Source organism: Gracilinanus agilis, chromosome 4 (assembly GCF_016433145.1).
Source record: "Gracilinanus agilis isolate LMUSP501 chromosome 4, AgileGrace, whole genome shotgun sequence".
In the NCBI taxonomy this organism is placed as follows: Eukaryota; Metazoa; Chordata; class Mammalia; order Didelphimorphia; family Didelphidae; genus Gracilinanus; species Gracilinanus agilis.
The window spans coordinates 508179167-508196223 of record NC_058133.1 but is presented as its reverse complement, the minus strand read 5'-3'; the positions used below and the strand labels follow the sequence as shown (position 1 = coordinate 508196223).

At 49.5% G+C, this 17057-nt stretch overlaps 1 protein-coding gene across 1 annotated transcript in view; it reads left to right on the top strand.

Moving 5' to 3' along the window:
- Positions 1 to 17057, top strand: part of VPS8 (VPS8 subunit of CORVET complex) — a 118138-nt gene that overhangs the window by 74268 nt on the left and 26813 nt on the right. Inside the window, exons 22-24 of the mRNA XM_044673221.1 lie at positions 5246 to 5326; positions 6831 to 7000; positions 7773 to 7938. Coding sequence (XP_044529156.1) covers positions 5246 to 5326; positions 6831 to 7000; positions 7773 to 7938 — 417 coding nt within the window. The remainder of the gene's footprint in view (positions 1 to 5245; positions 5327 to 6830; positions 7001 to 7772; positions 7939 to 17057) is intronic.

Sequence of the window (17057 nt, the reverse complement as noted above, 5' to 3'; positions counted from 1 at the left end):
AACCCCCCCCCCCCCCCGAAGGCCCCCTCCACCCTGGAGTCTCAGTCTTGGCCTTTTGACACCAATAACTCCTTTCCACGGATGCCACTAAATAAGAAAAGTCTCTCGTTGGGACTTCCCACTGAATCGCGCTCTTTTATTTTAAAAAAAACTAAAGCCATTTTTTAAACCCTTCCCTTCCTTCTTAGAATCAACACTGTGTTGAACCATGTAAGGATTAGGCAGTGAGTGAAGTGACTTGCCCAGGGTCATGCAGATTAAAAGTTTCTGAGGCCATATTTGAACTTCCCATCTCTAGGTCTGGTTTGCGTTCCACTGAGCCACCCAGCTGCCCCCCAACAAAAAGTATTAAAATGGGGGCAGCTGGGTAGCTCAGTGGATGGAGAGCCAGGCCCAGAGAGTGGAGATCCTGGGTTCAAATCTGGCCTCAGACACTTCCCAGCTGTGTGAAGTTGGGCAAGTCACTTGACTCCCCCATTGCCTCGCTCTGACCACTCTTCTGCCTTGGAACTAATACATAGTATTGATTCAGACAGAAGGTATATTAAAACAAGGACGCATAAACATTAAACTTAACCATAAGGAAGTCATCCGTTGCCTTTGAGAGATGGAGATCGAAGCTATGTGGCAAGAGATTTAGATATTGGGGGTCTCCTGCCTCGGCAGAGCCAAGCACACGTGGAGGCAGGAGGCTCATGAGAAGGCAGAGGCTGAAGACCATGGAGAAGGAGGCTGTGTGTGAGAGTTAGGAAAAGGCCGGAACACTGAGAAGGGAAGGGGGGCTGAGCCCATGTCCCCATAGCAGCCACAGCGCGGGTTGGAGCCTCGAAGATTGGGCCTGGTGGAGGGGGATCCAATGAATCTGAAGCCGACCCAAGTGATTCAAAGTCCTGCTTGTCCTTCCAGCTGGGTGAGCGAGCTTAGGGATTGGCCTAGCAGGAGGTCAAGTCAGAGTGCAGACCCCGGGAAAGTGGGAGAGTCACTGAAGAGGTGAAGGAGCTGAAGAGCGGCCCCAGGAAAGGGGGAGGGAAGGCAACAGTAAGGAAGGAGGTCCGGGGGCAGCCTCAAGTGAGGTGGAGCTGTGAGGGCCTCACTGAAGAGGAGGTGGAGGTGGGGAACCCTCAGAGCCAAAGCTGAAGACAGGGATCCTGGATTCAAATCTGGCCTCACACTCTTCTTAGCCCAAACTACCTAGCCCTCACTGCTCTTCTGCCTTGGAACTGCTCCTTCATATTGATTCTAAGACAGAAGGTGAGGATTTTTTAAAAAAAGAAAAGAAAAGAAATGCTGCCTATAAAGTGACGAGATTTTCCTTTTCCTGCTCACTTTAGAGATGAGGAAGGGAGGCCAACAGGATTCAGTAACTTGCCCAAAGATTTGGGGTGGGATGTATAAAAATTGTTGTTGTTCAGTTATGTCCAACTCTCTGTGACCCCATCCGGGGTTTTCTTGGCAGAGGTACCGGAATGGTTTGCCATTCCCTTCTCCCACTCACTTTACAGATGAGGAAACTGAGGCAAGCAGGGTTCAGTGACTGGCCCAGGGTCACATAGCTAGTGAGTGGCTGGGCCCAGATTTGATTTCAGAAAGATGAGTCGTCCTAACTGCAGACCCAGCGCTGTACCCACCGAGCCTTCTTGGAAGATGCCTTCTCCAAAGGCCCTCTTCTGTGCTTGGGGGAGGCACTTTCTGTAGTTGACAGACATGCTTGGGAGAACCCTCCGGAGTTTTGTCCCCCGCTCAGGATTCTCTCTGACATCTTGGAGCAAGAACATGGTGTGGTTTGAGCACCCGCTGAGCTGGAAGGCCCAAGCGCCCTGCCGCCGTCCATAATTTATACGTCGTCCCCACGGGAGGCACTTTTCCTGATGTTGCCTTTTGCCAATGTCTACCGAAGCAGAATGTTCTGACAAATATAGAAATGACCTACAAAAACATCTTCTCCTTTCCAGAATTTAACCTTTGAAATACTCCCTTTTTCTATCATCTCCAACTGCCCAGCTTCTAAATGTGCTAGAGAGAGGCAGCCTCGTTGGTGAGCTGTCGATGGGTTTCTGAGATCCTGGGCTCGTTGCCGATGCTTTGCCAAAAGACCAGATTTATTTGTCAAGACATTCATTTGACAGACAAAACTGTGCTTGGCTCCTAGCTCTCTACATCAGTGGTCTCCAAAGTGGGGGCCGTTCTTGGCCCTGAGCAGTCACTGAGTCGTCTCATCCTCTGCCTTTAGGAGCCAGTCGTGGGGCTTGTCCCCATTACATCTGCTCAGACTCCCCCAGTTTGGCCATTTCCTCCTTTCTACAAGCTTCCACTTCCCCTCCTGAGCTAGAATCAGCTGGTCAGGACAGTTAAAACTTGTAGCTGCCCAAATGCCATCAGGAGGATCCTCCCTTCTCCCTGATCCTGGCTTCCTGATGCCCAGATGCCCCTTGGAGGGCAGATCACATGCACTGGGGCAGTGATCAATGAGGAAGATCCCTCCCTGCCCCCCTTTTTTCATTTGAGTTGGGACAGAGTACGTCACACACAGGCAACAGAAATCGGTTGTGGAAGCATTACAGAGTTCATTGGATTATCTTACCCAAAAAAAAACAAACTCCCCTTCTTCCAGACCCCCTTTTCTGTGTCCTAAGCATTACAGGCCTTCCTGTCACCCAGTGTGTGTCCTTTCTCTCCTTCACTCCTCATAGCCAGTCTGAGAGTGCCAAAGCCTGGCCACATTGGGCCGTTCTTCATTCACGAGCCACCTTATCTATTCTCTTCTCCGTAACCCAACTCAGGCCTCAGCTCAGGCCTCATCCCCACTCACCTGGACCATTGCCACAACCTCCTCTTTGGCCTCCCTGCCTCTAGTGTCTCTTCCAACCACCCTCCCCACAAAAGCATCATCTGGCCAGGCTGTCCCACAGCCACTTGCTAAAGGCTACGGGTTCCCTTATGCCTGTAGGATGAAATATGATGCCATCTTTAGCTCATCTTTTTGGAGATAATTTTTTCGGTACAAGCTTGATAATGTCCACTAATTATTAGACCAGTTGTACCTGGGGGTAATTTATAAGGAAGTAAATGAGCCCAGATTGGAAAGGAAGCTTGCAGCAGGTTTTACTGGCAGTTTGGAGACATTGCTCTGGAGTCCTGCTTGCTGCAAAGCTTCCCACCGTACCCAGCAGATGCTCCGTGAGTCCTCCCTCCTCAGGAAAACGAGTCTCATTCCCCTCCTGCATGGCGCTGCTCACTCCACCACCTGCCACAGGTTTTCTCTCTTCCAAAATAGGCCTCCCCAGTTCCTTTGGGCCCTCTCAGAGTGGCTCCATGACCTGGGCATCTCCTTGTGGATAACTTCTCTGTGTCCTTCCCGACATGCCGAGGCAGCTGCCTGCCCCCTCGTCCTGGATGCTACTTCTTCTCTTTTTTCTCTTTCTTGAAACCCTCGCCTTCCATCTTAAAGTTGATACTAATTATTGGTTCCAAGGCTGAAGAGCAATAAGGGATAGGCATTTGAGGTTAATTGACTTGTCCAGGATCACATGGAGAGGAAGTGCCTGAGGCCACATTTGAACCTGGGTCCTTCTGTCTGTAGGCCTGACTCTCTATCCACTGAGCCACCTTACTGTCCCTATTTGTCTGCTTCTCTTTTTTTTTTTTTTAAACCTTTAACTTCTGTGTATTGACTTATAGGTGGAAGAGTGGTAAGGGTGGGCAATGGGGGTCAAGTGACTTGCCCAGGGTCACACAGCTGGGAAGTGTCTGAGGCTGGATTTGAACCCAGGACCTCCCATCTCTAGGCCTGACTGAATCCACTGATCTCCCAGCGCCCCTGTCTGCTTCTCTTGATACAACCCAAGGTCCTATTAGATATGTAAGCTGCCAGTGCATACACTATTGGGTTGCAGTCTTTTATTTATGCATACATTAGATATTTATCAGGCACCTTGTCTGTGTGCTTGGCACAAGAATCCAAGAGGGAAAAGGACTGTCTCTTCCCTCAGGAAGCTCCCATTCTGTGGAGGGAGAAGAGTGTGAAATTAATATAGAGAAGTATGATAAAGGATGGGTGTGATGGGGGCAAAGGTCAGACCAGGGAAGACCCACGAACCTTGAAGGAAAATAGGAATTTGGAAAGGCAGAGACGAGCAGGGAGGGCCTCCCCTTTAGATATGATGTGGGGTAGATCCCGGCAGCAGCCTCACAACTTCATTCAGTGTCTCAGCAGTAGGAGCAAAGAAGTTGGACGTTGGGAATAAACAGAGGGAAGCCCTAAAGAGTGGAGTTTCAGGAAGGAGCCTGCTTAAGCCGTCAGCAGCGACCTCCTTTCCAGAACCTCGCACTGGGCCCCACAAACGTCAGTGTGAGCCCAGCCCGCAGGAATCCGGGTTCCTAGACGCATAGGAGGTATCTAACCAGTGTTTGAATGAAGTGGTTTGAGAGAGTGGGCTGAACAGGGCCAAGGACAGTGAGTGCACCAAAGCCACACTGCTGTGGGTCAGGACATTCATCCAGCCCTAAATCTACCTGACTTGACTATTAACTCTCTTGGATCTTTCCATCTTCTCTGTCGGGAATGATGGCATCAGAGAGGGCACGATATATAGCGAGAGGAACGTTAGTGAAATCTCGACTCTGTCCCATGCCTAGATGACTCTGGGAGAGTCATTTAACCTATAAGATCCTCTGTTTCTTCATCTGTAAAATAGGAAAGTTAGATTAAATGATCTCAAAGGTCCCTCCCAGCTCTGAACACTAGGATTCGGTAGTTTTGCCAAATACTTTGCTGAAATCCCAGGACACGGCGGCCTTCTCCTATTCTACGAGTCTGCAGCAGTTGGAAGATAAATGGAGAGGAAACCAGGGCACAAACCCACTATCAGTGGGAGTAGCCTAGGAAGACTTCAAAGACAAGAATTCCATATTCCTCAGCCTTCTTCGATAGTGTTTTGTGCTAGAAGGGATAGAAATGCCAAAAGATATATTTGCTTCCCTCACAGACCTTAAAATATGCTAGAGATCTGGGCGGAAGTAGTATGGGGCAGCCCGGGGAGAGGGAACTATCAGGACGGCATCACTAAGACAACCAGAAAGGTTATAACTGGGGGGCGGGAGGGGGGGAATCACATACACAGCCTGCAGAAGAGAAGGAAACCTAGAGGCGTCTTCCCTGTCCCTCTTACAAGGTCAGTTTTTCATCAAGTATTGGAAATGCTCAAACTAACTTTGCTTCTTTCTTTGGTCTTTTGTTTTCCTGTAGGATCCGGTTTATGGAAGGGGACAACTCGGAGAGATCCAGGGGCTCATCCTGGGAATGCTGGATACCTTCAGCTATGAACAGGTAACGCCGCCCGAGGCTCCCGAGGCTGTCCGGTGACCCTAGGAACAGACCTCAGCTGGGCTGTTTTTTAATACAGACTTGGCTGCTGAGTCTTTATTGTGTGGAATGAAAATGAGTGTGAAGGAGGGCAATCGTTCTCATTAAACCGTCTGCATTTGGGTTTTCCTATGGTTTATATACAGTGACTGGCCTGAGAAACCCCCAGTGACAGAGGAAAACCTGATGAAAGGTTCTTTTTTCAAACTCTTACCTTCTGTCTTAGTATCAATTCTAAGGCAGAAGAACGGTAAGGGCCAGGCGGTGGAGGTTAAGTGACTTGTCCAGGGTCACACAGCCCAATTTGAACCCAGGTCCTCCTGACTCTAGGCCTAGCTCTCTATCCATTGTGCTCCATTTAGCTGCACCCAACAAATAAATTTTTTACATTCAAAAATTCAAAATGACATCTTTTCAAAACATAAAGGCAGCCTGAGCCTGGCAAGTCCATGCTCTGCCCACAGTGACTCCTCCTCGATTTTGGTCATCACAGGAGCCCCTCCCTCAGCTCGGTCATATGAGGCCGGTTTCTCAGGAAGTCCCAGACTTGGCAGTCAAGGCCCAAAGGAGAGCATTGTCCTTAGTGCCTGGATGGAGGCCTTTGCTAGTGTTCTTTGGTGGGTGGCAGCTTTTAGATGCTTCATTCACACCCAATCTGAAGAGAAACTCCAGGGCCGGCCCTCTCCGCAGTCCTGGGCTCCTCGCCCTTGATCCACTGTTTGAGCTGTGAGACCCTGGGCAAGTTGCTTGTCCTCTCTGGGGCTGAGACCCTCAGCTACCAAGCGGCCACTGGTGGAGTGTTTCCTCCCCAGCAATCCCCCAGTGCCCCGGGTGGTGGTTGTTCAGTCATTTGTCATGTCCCCACTTGGGATCACCAGCTGTGTGATCCTGGGAGAGGCTCTTCACGCCATTTGCCTCAGTTTCCTCATCTGTTAAGTGAAGAGTCCAGCTATGCATCAGAATGATGTTGTTTGGCTACTTCCCGGCCATAGAGAGCCCTGAGGGATAGACGGGATCTCCGTGGATTTGACTTTTGTTGCTTCATGGAAAAGGCCCGGGGGAAACGGAGTCGGTGACTCCTTGGGAGGGAGGAAAGCGGGGAGCCGAAGGTGGGAGCGAGCCTCCCTCCACCAGGGGATGCTCCATCGCAGACATCTTGTTCCCAAGGTCATTTTTCCAGCTTAGAGGGGTGGAGTCAGACCCTCCTCCTGTTTCCATAGTCACTGGGAGAGGCCAAGGGGGCAGCCCTAGGACGAGGGCCGGCACCCAGCCAGCCCCCCACACATACCCACCATCTTCTCCCTCATCCTCTCGGGCCTGGTACTCGTTGGCCCCCGCGGGCTTCCTCCCAGTGACTCCTCCTTGGGGAGTTCCCTGGTGTTTAAGGCAGGAGACTGTTGGCTTTCCTTGTGTTTTCTGCCATCCCTTAGCGACCTGGTGGGCACATTTCCTTTCTTGCTCTTCCCAGACTCTCCTGGAAACAACGACCAGCCTCCTAAACCATGACCTGCACTGGTCACTCTGTAATCTGAGAGCATCGGTCACCAGGGGCTTGAACCCAAAGCAGGATTACTGCTGCATCTGCCTGCAGCAGTACAAGAGGCGCCAGGAGGTGGCCGATGACATCATCGTCTTCAGGTACCCCCGTGCCCCGCGACACCCCCCGGGGCTTCGACCCAGGCCAGAGACGTCTGGGGAGCTGGCGAGGCCACACCAAGGAGGACGGGGGCACAGCGTGTCTCACGAGCTGCCACCCTCCCTAGTGGGCAGTGTGGGACCATGGGAGGAGCCCCGGGGGCAGTGATGGGGGAAGGAGAGAGCCCAAAGCCCCTCAGTAAGAGTGTCCTGGCCCCACGTCCAGCCCTTGGGCCCTGGCACCATCTGAGCTCAGGGCCAGAAACGGGCCCCCGGCCCCAGAGGGGGATCCCTTTGGGCAGCAGTGTAGAGGTGGGGGTGCCCGTGAAGGCTCCGCTGCTCAGGGCCCGCTTTCCTCCCAGTCGTCTGACATTGCTTCAGGCCTGCACCCATCTCTTCAGATTTCCCGGGCTGTGCCATCCGAGGGAACCTCTCTTCCAGGACCATGGCAGGGCTGCCTGGTGCCTCCCTGCCAAGCCTCACTGGGGGAGGGCAGGCACATTCCTGCCCAGGAGATCTCATAGCCATTTCCCTAAATACGTTGCTGTGAAATGACTCGGGGCCGGGGGGTGTCATTGTCTAGGCCTCCCTGCCTTGAGGAAGGCCGGTGGTCTTTAGGTCAGGGAGCAAGTGGGGGGGGGGGCAAGGAGGGCAGACAGTTATGGTGAGACTCCCCCCAGGGTGGGCCATCAGTGGGACCTTCCAGGGTGGCTTCTGGCGGGTCTGAGGGGCGGAGTGTGTCCCAAGTGGCTGACCACAGGCCTTTGCCCCGCAGCTGTGGCCACCTCTATCACTCCTTGTGCCTGCTCAACAAGGAGTGCTCCGTGGGGACGGGGGGCCAGGCCCGGTGGACGTGCTACAGGTGCAATTCCAGCAACAAGGTGGGGAAGCTCAGTGAAAGCGCCTCTGAGAGGAAGAAAGGACAGCTGGCCCAGGCCCAGGTGAGACCCCGTGACGTGCCTTGCTGGGAGGGCAGGAATGCCTTGTCCCTGCTGTTGGGGACTGTGCCCGAAGGACTGCCCTGGGACCCGGCAGTGCCTCTTCTAGGACCCATCTGTACAGGCGGACATAGAGCAGCTCTTTCTGGGGAGCCGAGGGGGCTCAGCAGAGTTTCACATGTACGTAGCCCTGCCAGGCTTGCCCAATGCTTTACCATCACAACTACCCGGGGGGGGGAGGGGGGCCTTTATTGTCCCCATTTCACAGACGAGGAACCCGAGCCAGACAGAAGTTCAGTGACTTTCCCAGGGTCATACCTACAGGGTCAGAGAAAGTGTCGGAGCTCAAACCTGAGCTTGGGTCTTTGTGCAGCCCCAGGGCCTACCCGCTGCCCCACTAGCCTCCTGCCCACGGCTGCCCCTTGGAACTTGGGAGATGATCACAAAAGGCTGAGGACCAGGATGGAGGCGTTTTCCAACATTAAAAATCCCAGCAATTTCATCACCGCCTCCAGGCTTTACCTGCCTGGCCCGGCCTCAGCCTCGGCCTGCTTTGCAAATGTCACGGAGGCGGGCGGCCCCTCCACTGTTGTGTGAGGTGTGCCAGGGGCCAGCCGGGCGCTAACGCCGCTCCGTGCAGGGGAGCCATTGCCATTGCCCAGTCACAAGCCGGTCACCGTCCTCTGCACTGTAAACATTTCCACAGCTAGCTACGCCCCGAGTGAGTCCTTCTCCCTCTCCTGGGCTCAAGCCTACAAAATGGCAGCTTTGCTCTTGCCTTTCCCCTTCCTCTCGCTGTCCTTCTTATTGACCCCTGCCTGGGGACAGCTTCCTCCGCAGCCTCGGAGCCCAGGGCTCCTCCGGCTGGCCCCAGCCAGGGCCACTCTGACTGGTACATACAGCGGCCAGAGACAATGGAAGAAGCCCAGCCTGGCAGCAGACTCCTCCACCTCATCTCGTGGGACTTGAATGCTAGGCCTGATTCAGAGAGGATAAAAGAAGCATCCTCGCCCTCAAGCAGCTCCCCTCCTCCCCGCGCCCTTCCCTGCCTGCCCAGCAGGAGGCTAGAGCCGGCAGTTATGTAGGAAAATGATGCCCTTCCCTCATGTGACCAGCTGGCAGCCACTGGCGATCTCATTCAATGCCAGGCCTAGAAGTGTGCACAGAGTGACCAGCAGCCAAGGAAGAAGCCTCACATGGCCCTCCAGCAGGACCATTGCCCAGAGGACGGACGCTGCAGCTCTGGGGCTTCAGGAGCCGAGCGTCTCTGCTCAGACCTAACCGAGGGCATCCTGTGCTTGTCTCCCTGGCCCACCCCAAGGCCCCTCTCCACAGGTGGACAGCTTACACCCAGCCATCAGCAAGTCAGATTCAACTGGAAAGGCTCAATGAATTGGTTATTTCTTTCTGCCTGTTTTCTTCCAGCATTCCCAATTCTATTCACAAAGCTTCTTGCTCTACTGTCAAGCCTGGCATGGGCTGGCACACTTATATTGGGGGCAGTTGGAGGACATAGATCTAGGCCTGGGAGAAAACTTCTGAGTCATTTAGTCAATTGAGTAATCAATTATTGATCCAACCCCCTCCTTAGAGGGGAAGTGACTTGCCCAAGGTCACACCAGAAGGAAGTGATTGGACTGGGATTTGAAAACAGGGCATCAGTCTCCAAATGCCAGATTAGCATTCCTCTTTTAGGAATGTTTATTTGAGCCATATTAACAGCAGTAGCTGCCATTTGTAGATGGTTTGCTAATTCTGTCGCTTATCATGGACACGATTTCATTTAATCCTCATGACACTCTCCTTACCTACATTGGAGCATTTTCCCTATTTTACAAATATTTGCAAATTGCCATCCTTGATGGCCTTCCCTTTAAGAAGAAATCAGTTCTCTGTACAATAAAAATAAAATTAATTTATATCACGCACGCAGTGCCTCCTGCATTGTCACGTGCCAGAAACACCCACGCTGTTCATCTCTTTGCTCTTTGACAAAGTAATTGAGTCGAGTGTCTCAGTAAAAAACTGTCTACTTTGATGATGAGGGAGTCGACCGGATGATCTTCAGAGTCCCTCCTGGCTCAAAATGCAATCGTCCTAAAGGACTGAGCAGTAATGATATCGCCTCGGCATCTGGCAGACCAGCCCGGATCACAAGGTGGCTTAACAGCCCAAGTCCCACTCCATCAGGCCCATAAAAAAAACTGCCTTCTCCCCCAAAGGCAGCATGAGAGCCAGTGAGGGAGGACAGCTCTGGGGAGGAAACAGCCCTGGGCAGCCGCCGGCAGGCTAGTTTATTATTCCTTTAGCAGCTGCAAGAGAAACTAATAGAGAAATGGAGGGAGGGTTTTTTTTCCCTCTGGTGGTAAAGGTTGCTTTTGTTTTCCCATTTTGCCCAAGGTTTTCCAACTGAAAAAAAAAATCACATTTTTCTTGGTGAATATTTTTTGAAAATCTTATTCACTGGGAACGATTGAGCTCCTCAAAGTAATTATTTATTCAGTAGATGATCTTTTATTTATACCCACCAGTCATCATTTTCTGCTAACGATCCGTTGTACATTGCTTGTTTGGTTTGGTTTTGTTTTATTTCCTGTTCTGGCTAATTTATGGTTTTACTTTACATTTATGTAGCCAAGTAGGAATGCTAGTGCAGTGCCTGGATTGGGGGGGGAGGATATTTCTGCTTTAAAAATAGATACTCCCCATTATAAATACATTGGCTGGAAAGTTATATGGTGAGAAGTGAGGCTTCAGTGCCTGGTAGCAGCAAAATTTCTTTAAAAAAAAAAAAAATACAGAGCAGCCAAAGATTGATGGACTTTGCATGGGCTCTGTCTCCGGACTCAGAAGAGCTAAGAGGCCAGCGTTTTTTATTGATGTCAGAGAAAGTGCTTTGGGATTACCTCGTCCATCTCCGGGGGCTTTAGCACCACTTGAAGGCCAAAGGCATGCCACCTGGAGCCACCTGGTTGCAGACGGGTTGGTGATTAGGGAGTCAGCAGATGGAGGCCAGGTTGCCAAAGAACACCAGGCTGAAGCAGCCTACCCACCTGGAGCTTCTTGCCTGGGGACGGTAGAAAATCCCATTCATCATGAGCTCTGCTCTCAGGGTCAAGGGGAAGGACTATTAAAACTTTTTGGAAACAGGACTGAGGGGCTTATCTGTTTCACCCTGAGCACTGAGGAAATGCCACGATGGTTATTTAGCTGATCATTTAATCACTTCTGGCCCCACTTACAAAACAAAGATTTGCATTTGATCAGACAAGTCAAGTTCTAGCCAAATCTTCTATAGAAGATTTCTCATCTATAAAATAAGAGTTCAGCCTGGTCCCTTCTTGCTTCCAAATTCTAGGATTCTTTATGGTGTCTCCACTCAAACACAACTAGGAGACGATGAACTGGACTCAGAACTGGATAGGAGAGCAGATTGGGCTGCCTTTGGAAAATGACACCAGCCGCCTGGCCCAGTGGAAAGAGCTCTATAGAGAACCAGCTCTATATTTCTGGGGGTACTGAGTGGCGTTTAGTGGCGTCAGATTGAATGAGAACAGTCAGACTAAATGCTTAGCTCATAACTGCTCCAACTTACCGTGGAGTCTTGAGTTTAATATATACTGGTTTCACACAAAGAACACAGAGAAAGAATCACAGCTGTGAAAGGGTTACAAATTATACAAAAACCCATTAAAGGCTAAAAAGTAGAGAGATAGGTCCAGGGTCAAAGGCCAAATTCCAACCAATTAGTAGGAGGTTAATTCTGGGAGCAGAAATATATTTCATAGAGATCCTAAATAACTGAATCCTGTACTCTTGATTTACAGGATTGCATCTGGTCAGATAAAGTCTTGTCTAGCTTTGTCCAGTTCTGACCTTGATTGTCTAAGTAATATATTTTTTGGAGTTCAGGCTTCTTAATTATCAAGGAGAGAAATTGTTAACTCGGTAACTGCTGATTTGCTAGGAACTTAAAGCGTTTCAAGAAGGCTATAATGTTTTTCCAATAAGAAAAGATATGGATCATAAAAGGGATCAAAAGAGGAGTCTCAGATTTTTATCTATTTGAGACTCTGATGCTCTTATTGACCTCCCACAGAGTTCGAGCTCTGTGGCCACAGGACCTGGTTCAAAATCCCCTGCTGGTGCATGCTACCTTGCAGGACATGTCACTGAAGCCTCCCTGGGCCTCCTCATTTCCTTCTGCTAAAAAATGAGGGGTTTGGACTTGAAAACCTTGGAAGTCTTCCAGCTCTCAAAAGAGTCTAAGCCACTCTGATCAACACAGCCACAGTTCCTGAAGACCACTGATGACCAGTGCTGCCCACCCTGTTGCCTAATGCAACCACCTACCATATAAACTATTCGTTCTTAGTTCTTGGAGATAATTGGTTGGCTCTATGATGCTGTCAGTGCGGGTACTTCCCCTGACTACCAAAACTCATTCATGGCTTCTCTCCACATGCAACTCCTCTCCACTGAATGAACTCTTTTTCATTCCCCAAATGCTCCCCTCTCCTACCATCCCTATTACCAAAGATGGTCCTGTTCTCTTCTCAGCCCCTCGGGCTCACAGCCTACGAGTCATCCTGGATCCTTAATGGCTCCCCCACCCGCTCCCACCCCACTCCCTGCCATATCCAATATGGTGCCAAGGCCTGTCAATTTCACCTCTGCAACATCTCTCCAAAGTCCGCCCCCTTCTGTCCTCTGACATTGCCTCAACTCTGGTGTCGGCTCTCATCATCTCATGCCTGGATGCAGTAGCTGCTGGGAGGATTGGAAGGGGTTGCCCTACCTGCCTTGAATCTCTCCCCAGTCAAATCTATCATTCATTCTGCCACTAAAGAACCCTGGGCCTGGAATTAGGAGGATCTAAATTCAAATCCAGCCTCACACGTACTGTCTTTGTTGATTATCTTTTCCTTTATTGTATATAAGTCAGACAATCCACTTAACCTATCTGCCTCAGCATCCTCGACTATAAAATGGGGCTAATAATAGGGTTGATGGTGAGGATCGCTTAGGATAATGCTGTAAGGTGATTAGCTCAGTCCCTAGCACATAATAAGAACTATAAAGCTTCTTGCTGTCATTTTTATTCAAATTATCCAGAGGTGTTTCCTAGATAAATCCCATTAAGTGAAAATTGAGCCTTTTTGAGGATACCCAAGCACCTCTGTGGCTGCTTCAGCCTTCAGACAAGAGCTCTCCCTGACAGTTACCTGGGACCTTCGCTGTCCAGCCTCATATCTGACTCTTGACTCATTGGTGTTAAAGGGCTACAGATTTCACATTCATTAGGCTTTAAACTGAGCTTTCTGTTTGGGTTGGAGCATGCCAGAAGACTCAGAGCTCTAGTACTAAGCTCCTTCAAACATCTGCAGACTCTGATCTCAGGGAACATCTGGGTAAACAGTGGTTTGAGTCCCATGCTCTAGAGGTCTTCCTTAAAAAATAAATTATGATAATTATTCTCAAAATTCCACACAATTAAGTGGAGTAATTCAACTGTACATGAATGATGTACAGTATTTTAGTTACGGCACATAAGGAGGTAACCGGGAACCTGGAGCAGGGCAAAGAGTGCTAAATTCATTCAGGGGATTTAAATTCAAATTCTGACTCTACCCTTTTCACATTGTTTGATCTTGGTTAGGTCATTAAACCTTCCCCAGTTTTCAATTTTCTTGTCTCTGAAAGGAGCAGATAGGACTAGCGACCCCTTCCAGCTCTAAATCAATGATCCTCTATTTCATGAACCCCATATGTTTACAATCTCTTAGCTCTCCACCTTCTGTCTCTTTTCCATAAAAGCCTTCATGCCCCTCTGCCTTCACAAAAACATGTATCTCAAAAAGACCAAAGAAAGAAAAAGGTCCTATCCTAAGGACCAGAGTCTTCGGAGTAGCCCATTTTGTGATAGCAAAGAACTGATAACAACTGATGCCTATTGCTTGGCAGAATGACTAAAAGAAACCAGGTTATGTGACTGTAATGAAATAGTATGACTAGAAAAAATCTGAGGAGTCCAGAGATGTGCAGGAAGATTTACACGAACTGATGCTAAATGCAGTGAGCAGAACTGGGAGAACAAGTGTCCCCAGTAACCAGAACACAGAAGTTGTTAGGAGGAAATTAGAAAATTATATATTTAATGTAGGATAACACTCTACTTTCCTCCTAACAAAGTGAAAAGAACAATAAAAAGAAATGAAATGCTAGCAGTCATGAAGACTGATCCTGGCCCTGGAGAAAGATGAGAAAGTGCAAGGAGATCTGAGTCAATTAGAAAGCAGATCATGATGCTTTGTCGCATGTTCAAGTAGATATGATGACCACACGGGCCTTATTCAACTGGTTGGGTTTTTCCTTTGTTATAAAGGAGGTTCCCCTTGAAGAAGTAAAGCTAACCAGACATGAGTGTATGTCAAAGACAGGCAGATCATTAAAACTTTTTAAAAGAAAATATGAGAGAAGAGCAAACCAGCGTCTCTCTCTCTCTCTCTCTCTCTCTCTCTCTCTCTCTCTCTCTCTCCCTCCTTCCCTCCCTCTCTTTCTCTCCCTCCCTCTCTCCTTCCTTCCTTCTCTTCCTCTTTTTCTCTCTCTCCCTCTCCTCTCCCTCCTTCCCTCCCTCTCTTTCTCTCCCTCCCTCTCTCCTTCCTTCTTTCCCTTCCTCTCTCTCCCTCCCTCTCTCCTTCCTTCCTTCTCTTCCTCTTTTTCTCTCTCTCCCTCTCCTCTCCCTCCTTCTCTCCCTCTCCCGCTCCCTCCCCCTTCCCTTTCTCACTTCCCCTCTCTCCTTCCCTCTCTCCCTCTTTCTCTCTCCCCCTTTCTCTCCTTCCCTCCCTCTCTCCCTCCTTCTTTCTCCCTCTCCCCCCACCCTTCCCTCTCTTTCTCTTCCCCTCTCACTCCTTCCCTCCTCTGGGTATGTGTATCTATAACTTAACAGGCCTTGTCTATATATACATATTTTACATGATATGTATATAGTTTATAAAATAAAAAATTTCCAGACAGCAAACCATTTCCTCCCTTTCTAGCAGACCCCATCTTCTGAGTAGCTGAAAGGTTTGGAGCAAACAGCCTCCTGCTAGGGGCTTGTTCACTAGAAGTTTGTGGACATGCAGCCATTGTGAGTACCAGCCCCCTCCCTTCACGAGGCCGAGGCACATGCTTTGCCTTGACATCTCTGTGGACGCGTTTCTGTTGCGCAGGGAAATGTAAGCTACTTGAGGGTAGAGACAGTTTTGTTTTTGTGTTCTTGCCCCCAATATCTGGCACATCATTTTTGTTGTCGTTCGGTCATGTCAGTTGTGTCTGACTCTTCGGGACCCCATTTGGAGTTTTCTTGGCAAGGACCCTGGGGTGGTTTGCCGTTTCTTTCTCCTCATTTTACAAATGAGAAAGTTGAGACTAACAAGGTAAAGCGGCTTGCCCGGGTCTCATAGCTAGCAAGTGTCTGAGGCCAGGTTTGAACTCCCAATCTTCCTGACTCCAGGCCCAGCACTCTCTCCGCTTCACCATCTAGCTGTCCTCACATCATACCCACTCAATAAATGTTTGTTGATTGAACTGAAGATTAAGCTCATCTTCTTGTTTGAGGCAGTTACGTAGATGATTTTGTTCGGGAATCTGTTACTAACCAATACCAGTTGAGGCCTAAAACTTAGACCAGTACCTCCCAAAGAGAAATCCCAACAGAAAAGAGCTTCCCTCTAGACAGAAGGTCATCCAGATGTCTCAGAAGACTCTGAAGACTCCTCAAAAGCGATTCTGCAAGCACATCTTACAAGAATCCCGGCCAGGAAAAGTATACACTGGCTCGATGAAGAAGCAATGCGATGGGTCCCCCACTGCGTTCACACTTTGGGGCACGGTCTTGGCACTGGTTCTGCTGATAAGCAACGATCTGACATCCCTGAGGTCACATGCTGGAATAAGAAGAGAATGGGGCCAGATGGCTTTTGGGAAGGCGCAGAGTGATCCCCAACTGCTCCTTTACACACAAACCCATTTCTGAAACACCAGCAGTCTCCCAGGTGGGCTCTCTCGCTCCACATCATGGACCTGAAGGATCAGAATTGTGAGTAATAGAAAAGGCAGTGAATAGATACATGGATGGGAGAGCACAGCTCTTAGTAAGTGCTCCATATGTGCCAGCCACCTCGCTTGCCCAGTTCTGGAATAAAAATGCAAGCACTCAGGAATCTTCTATTGGAGCGAAGGACAAGGAACAGGCAGACCGTCTCTGATGCAGAGTTTAGGGAGTGTACATTTGAGTCCTATTCCCAGAGCTTGAATAGCCAAGGGAGAAGGTGTGCTTAGGATGTGGTGGGCTTGGGGATGGGCGCTCCGGATTTCTGCTTCTCCAGCTGATGAGTGGTGGCTTTGTAGCAATCTGGGGCCTCCTGGAAACAAAGGCCTTGGTCATTTGAACTATTGCCAAGCCATTTCCCTTCCCCTCTCTTCTCCCAGCCTGCATTTATGAGATTTATCTTTTTAATTTAAGTACCAGATGTTTATATTTATCCCTGAGAACTGTCTGGCTTTTTCATCTGAGCTCAGCGGTCCAACCTGACAAGGTCATTTTCAATCCTGATTTCCACACACATTTATGAAGCACCTTTCCTGCTCCAGGCAGGCCCTGGGGATACGAAGAGAGAACCAAATCAGTCCTTGCCCTCCAGGAGCTTCCATTCTCCTGAATGGATAAGTATGGGAAGAGGCAAGCAAACAGAGAGCATTGATTTCATGAGGGAAGGGGCTAGAGCAGCATCTGCAGAAAAGAAGGCTTGGCCAGAAGGCAGAGGTGAGAAGGAGGAGATACTGTGCATTCATGGCTGCCGTCAGACAGTGTGGATGGATGATGGGCGGCCACTTGGACTAGAATGGACAGTGAGTCCTAGGAAAAAAATACTAAAAGGGAGGTGGGACCACATCGTGGGAAGCTTCCGAGTGACTTAAAATCCTTTAGATTATGAATTCTTTGAAGGCAGACTTGTTTTTTCAAACCCTTTCCATCTTAGAATCATTACTATATATTAGTTTCAAGACAGAAATGTGGTACAGGCTAGGTAATGGGGGTTAAGTGACTTGCTTTATCTAATAAGTGTTGGAGGCCA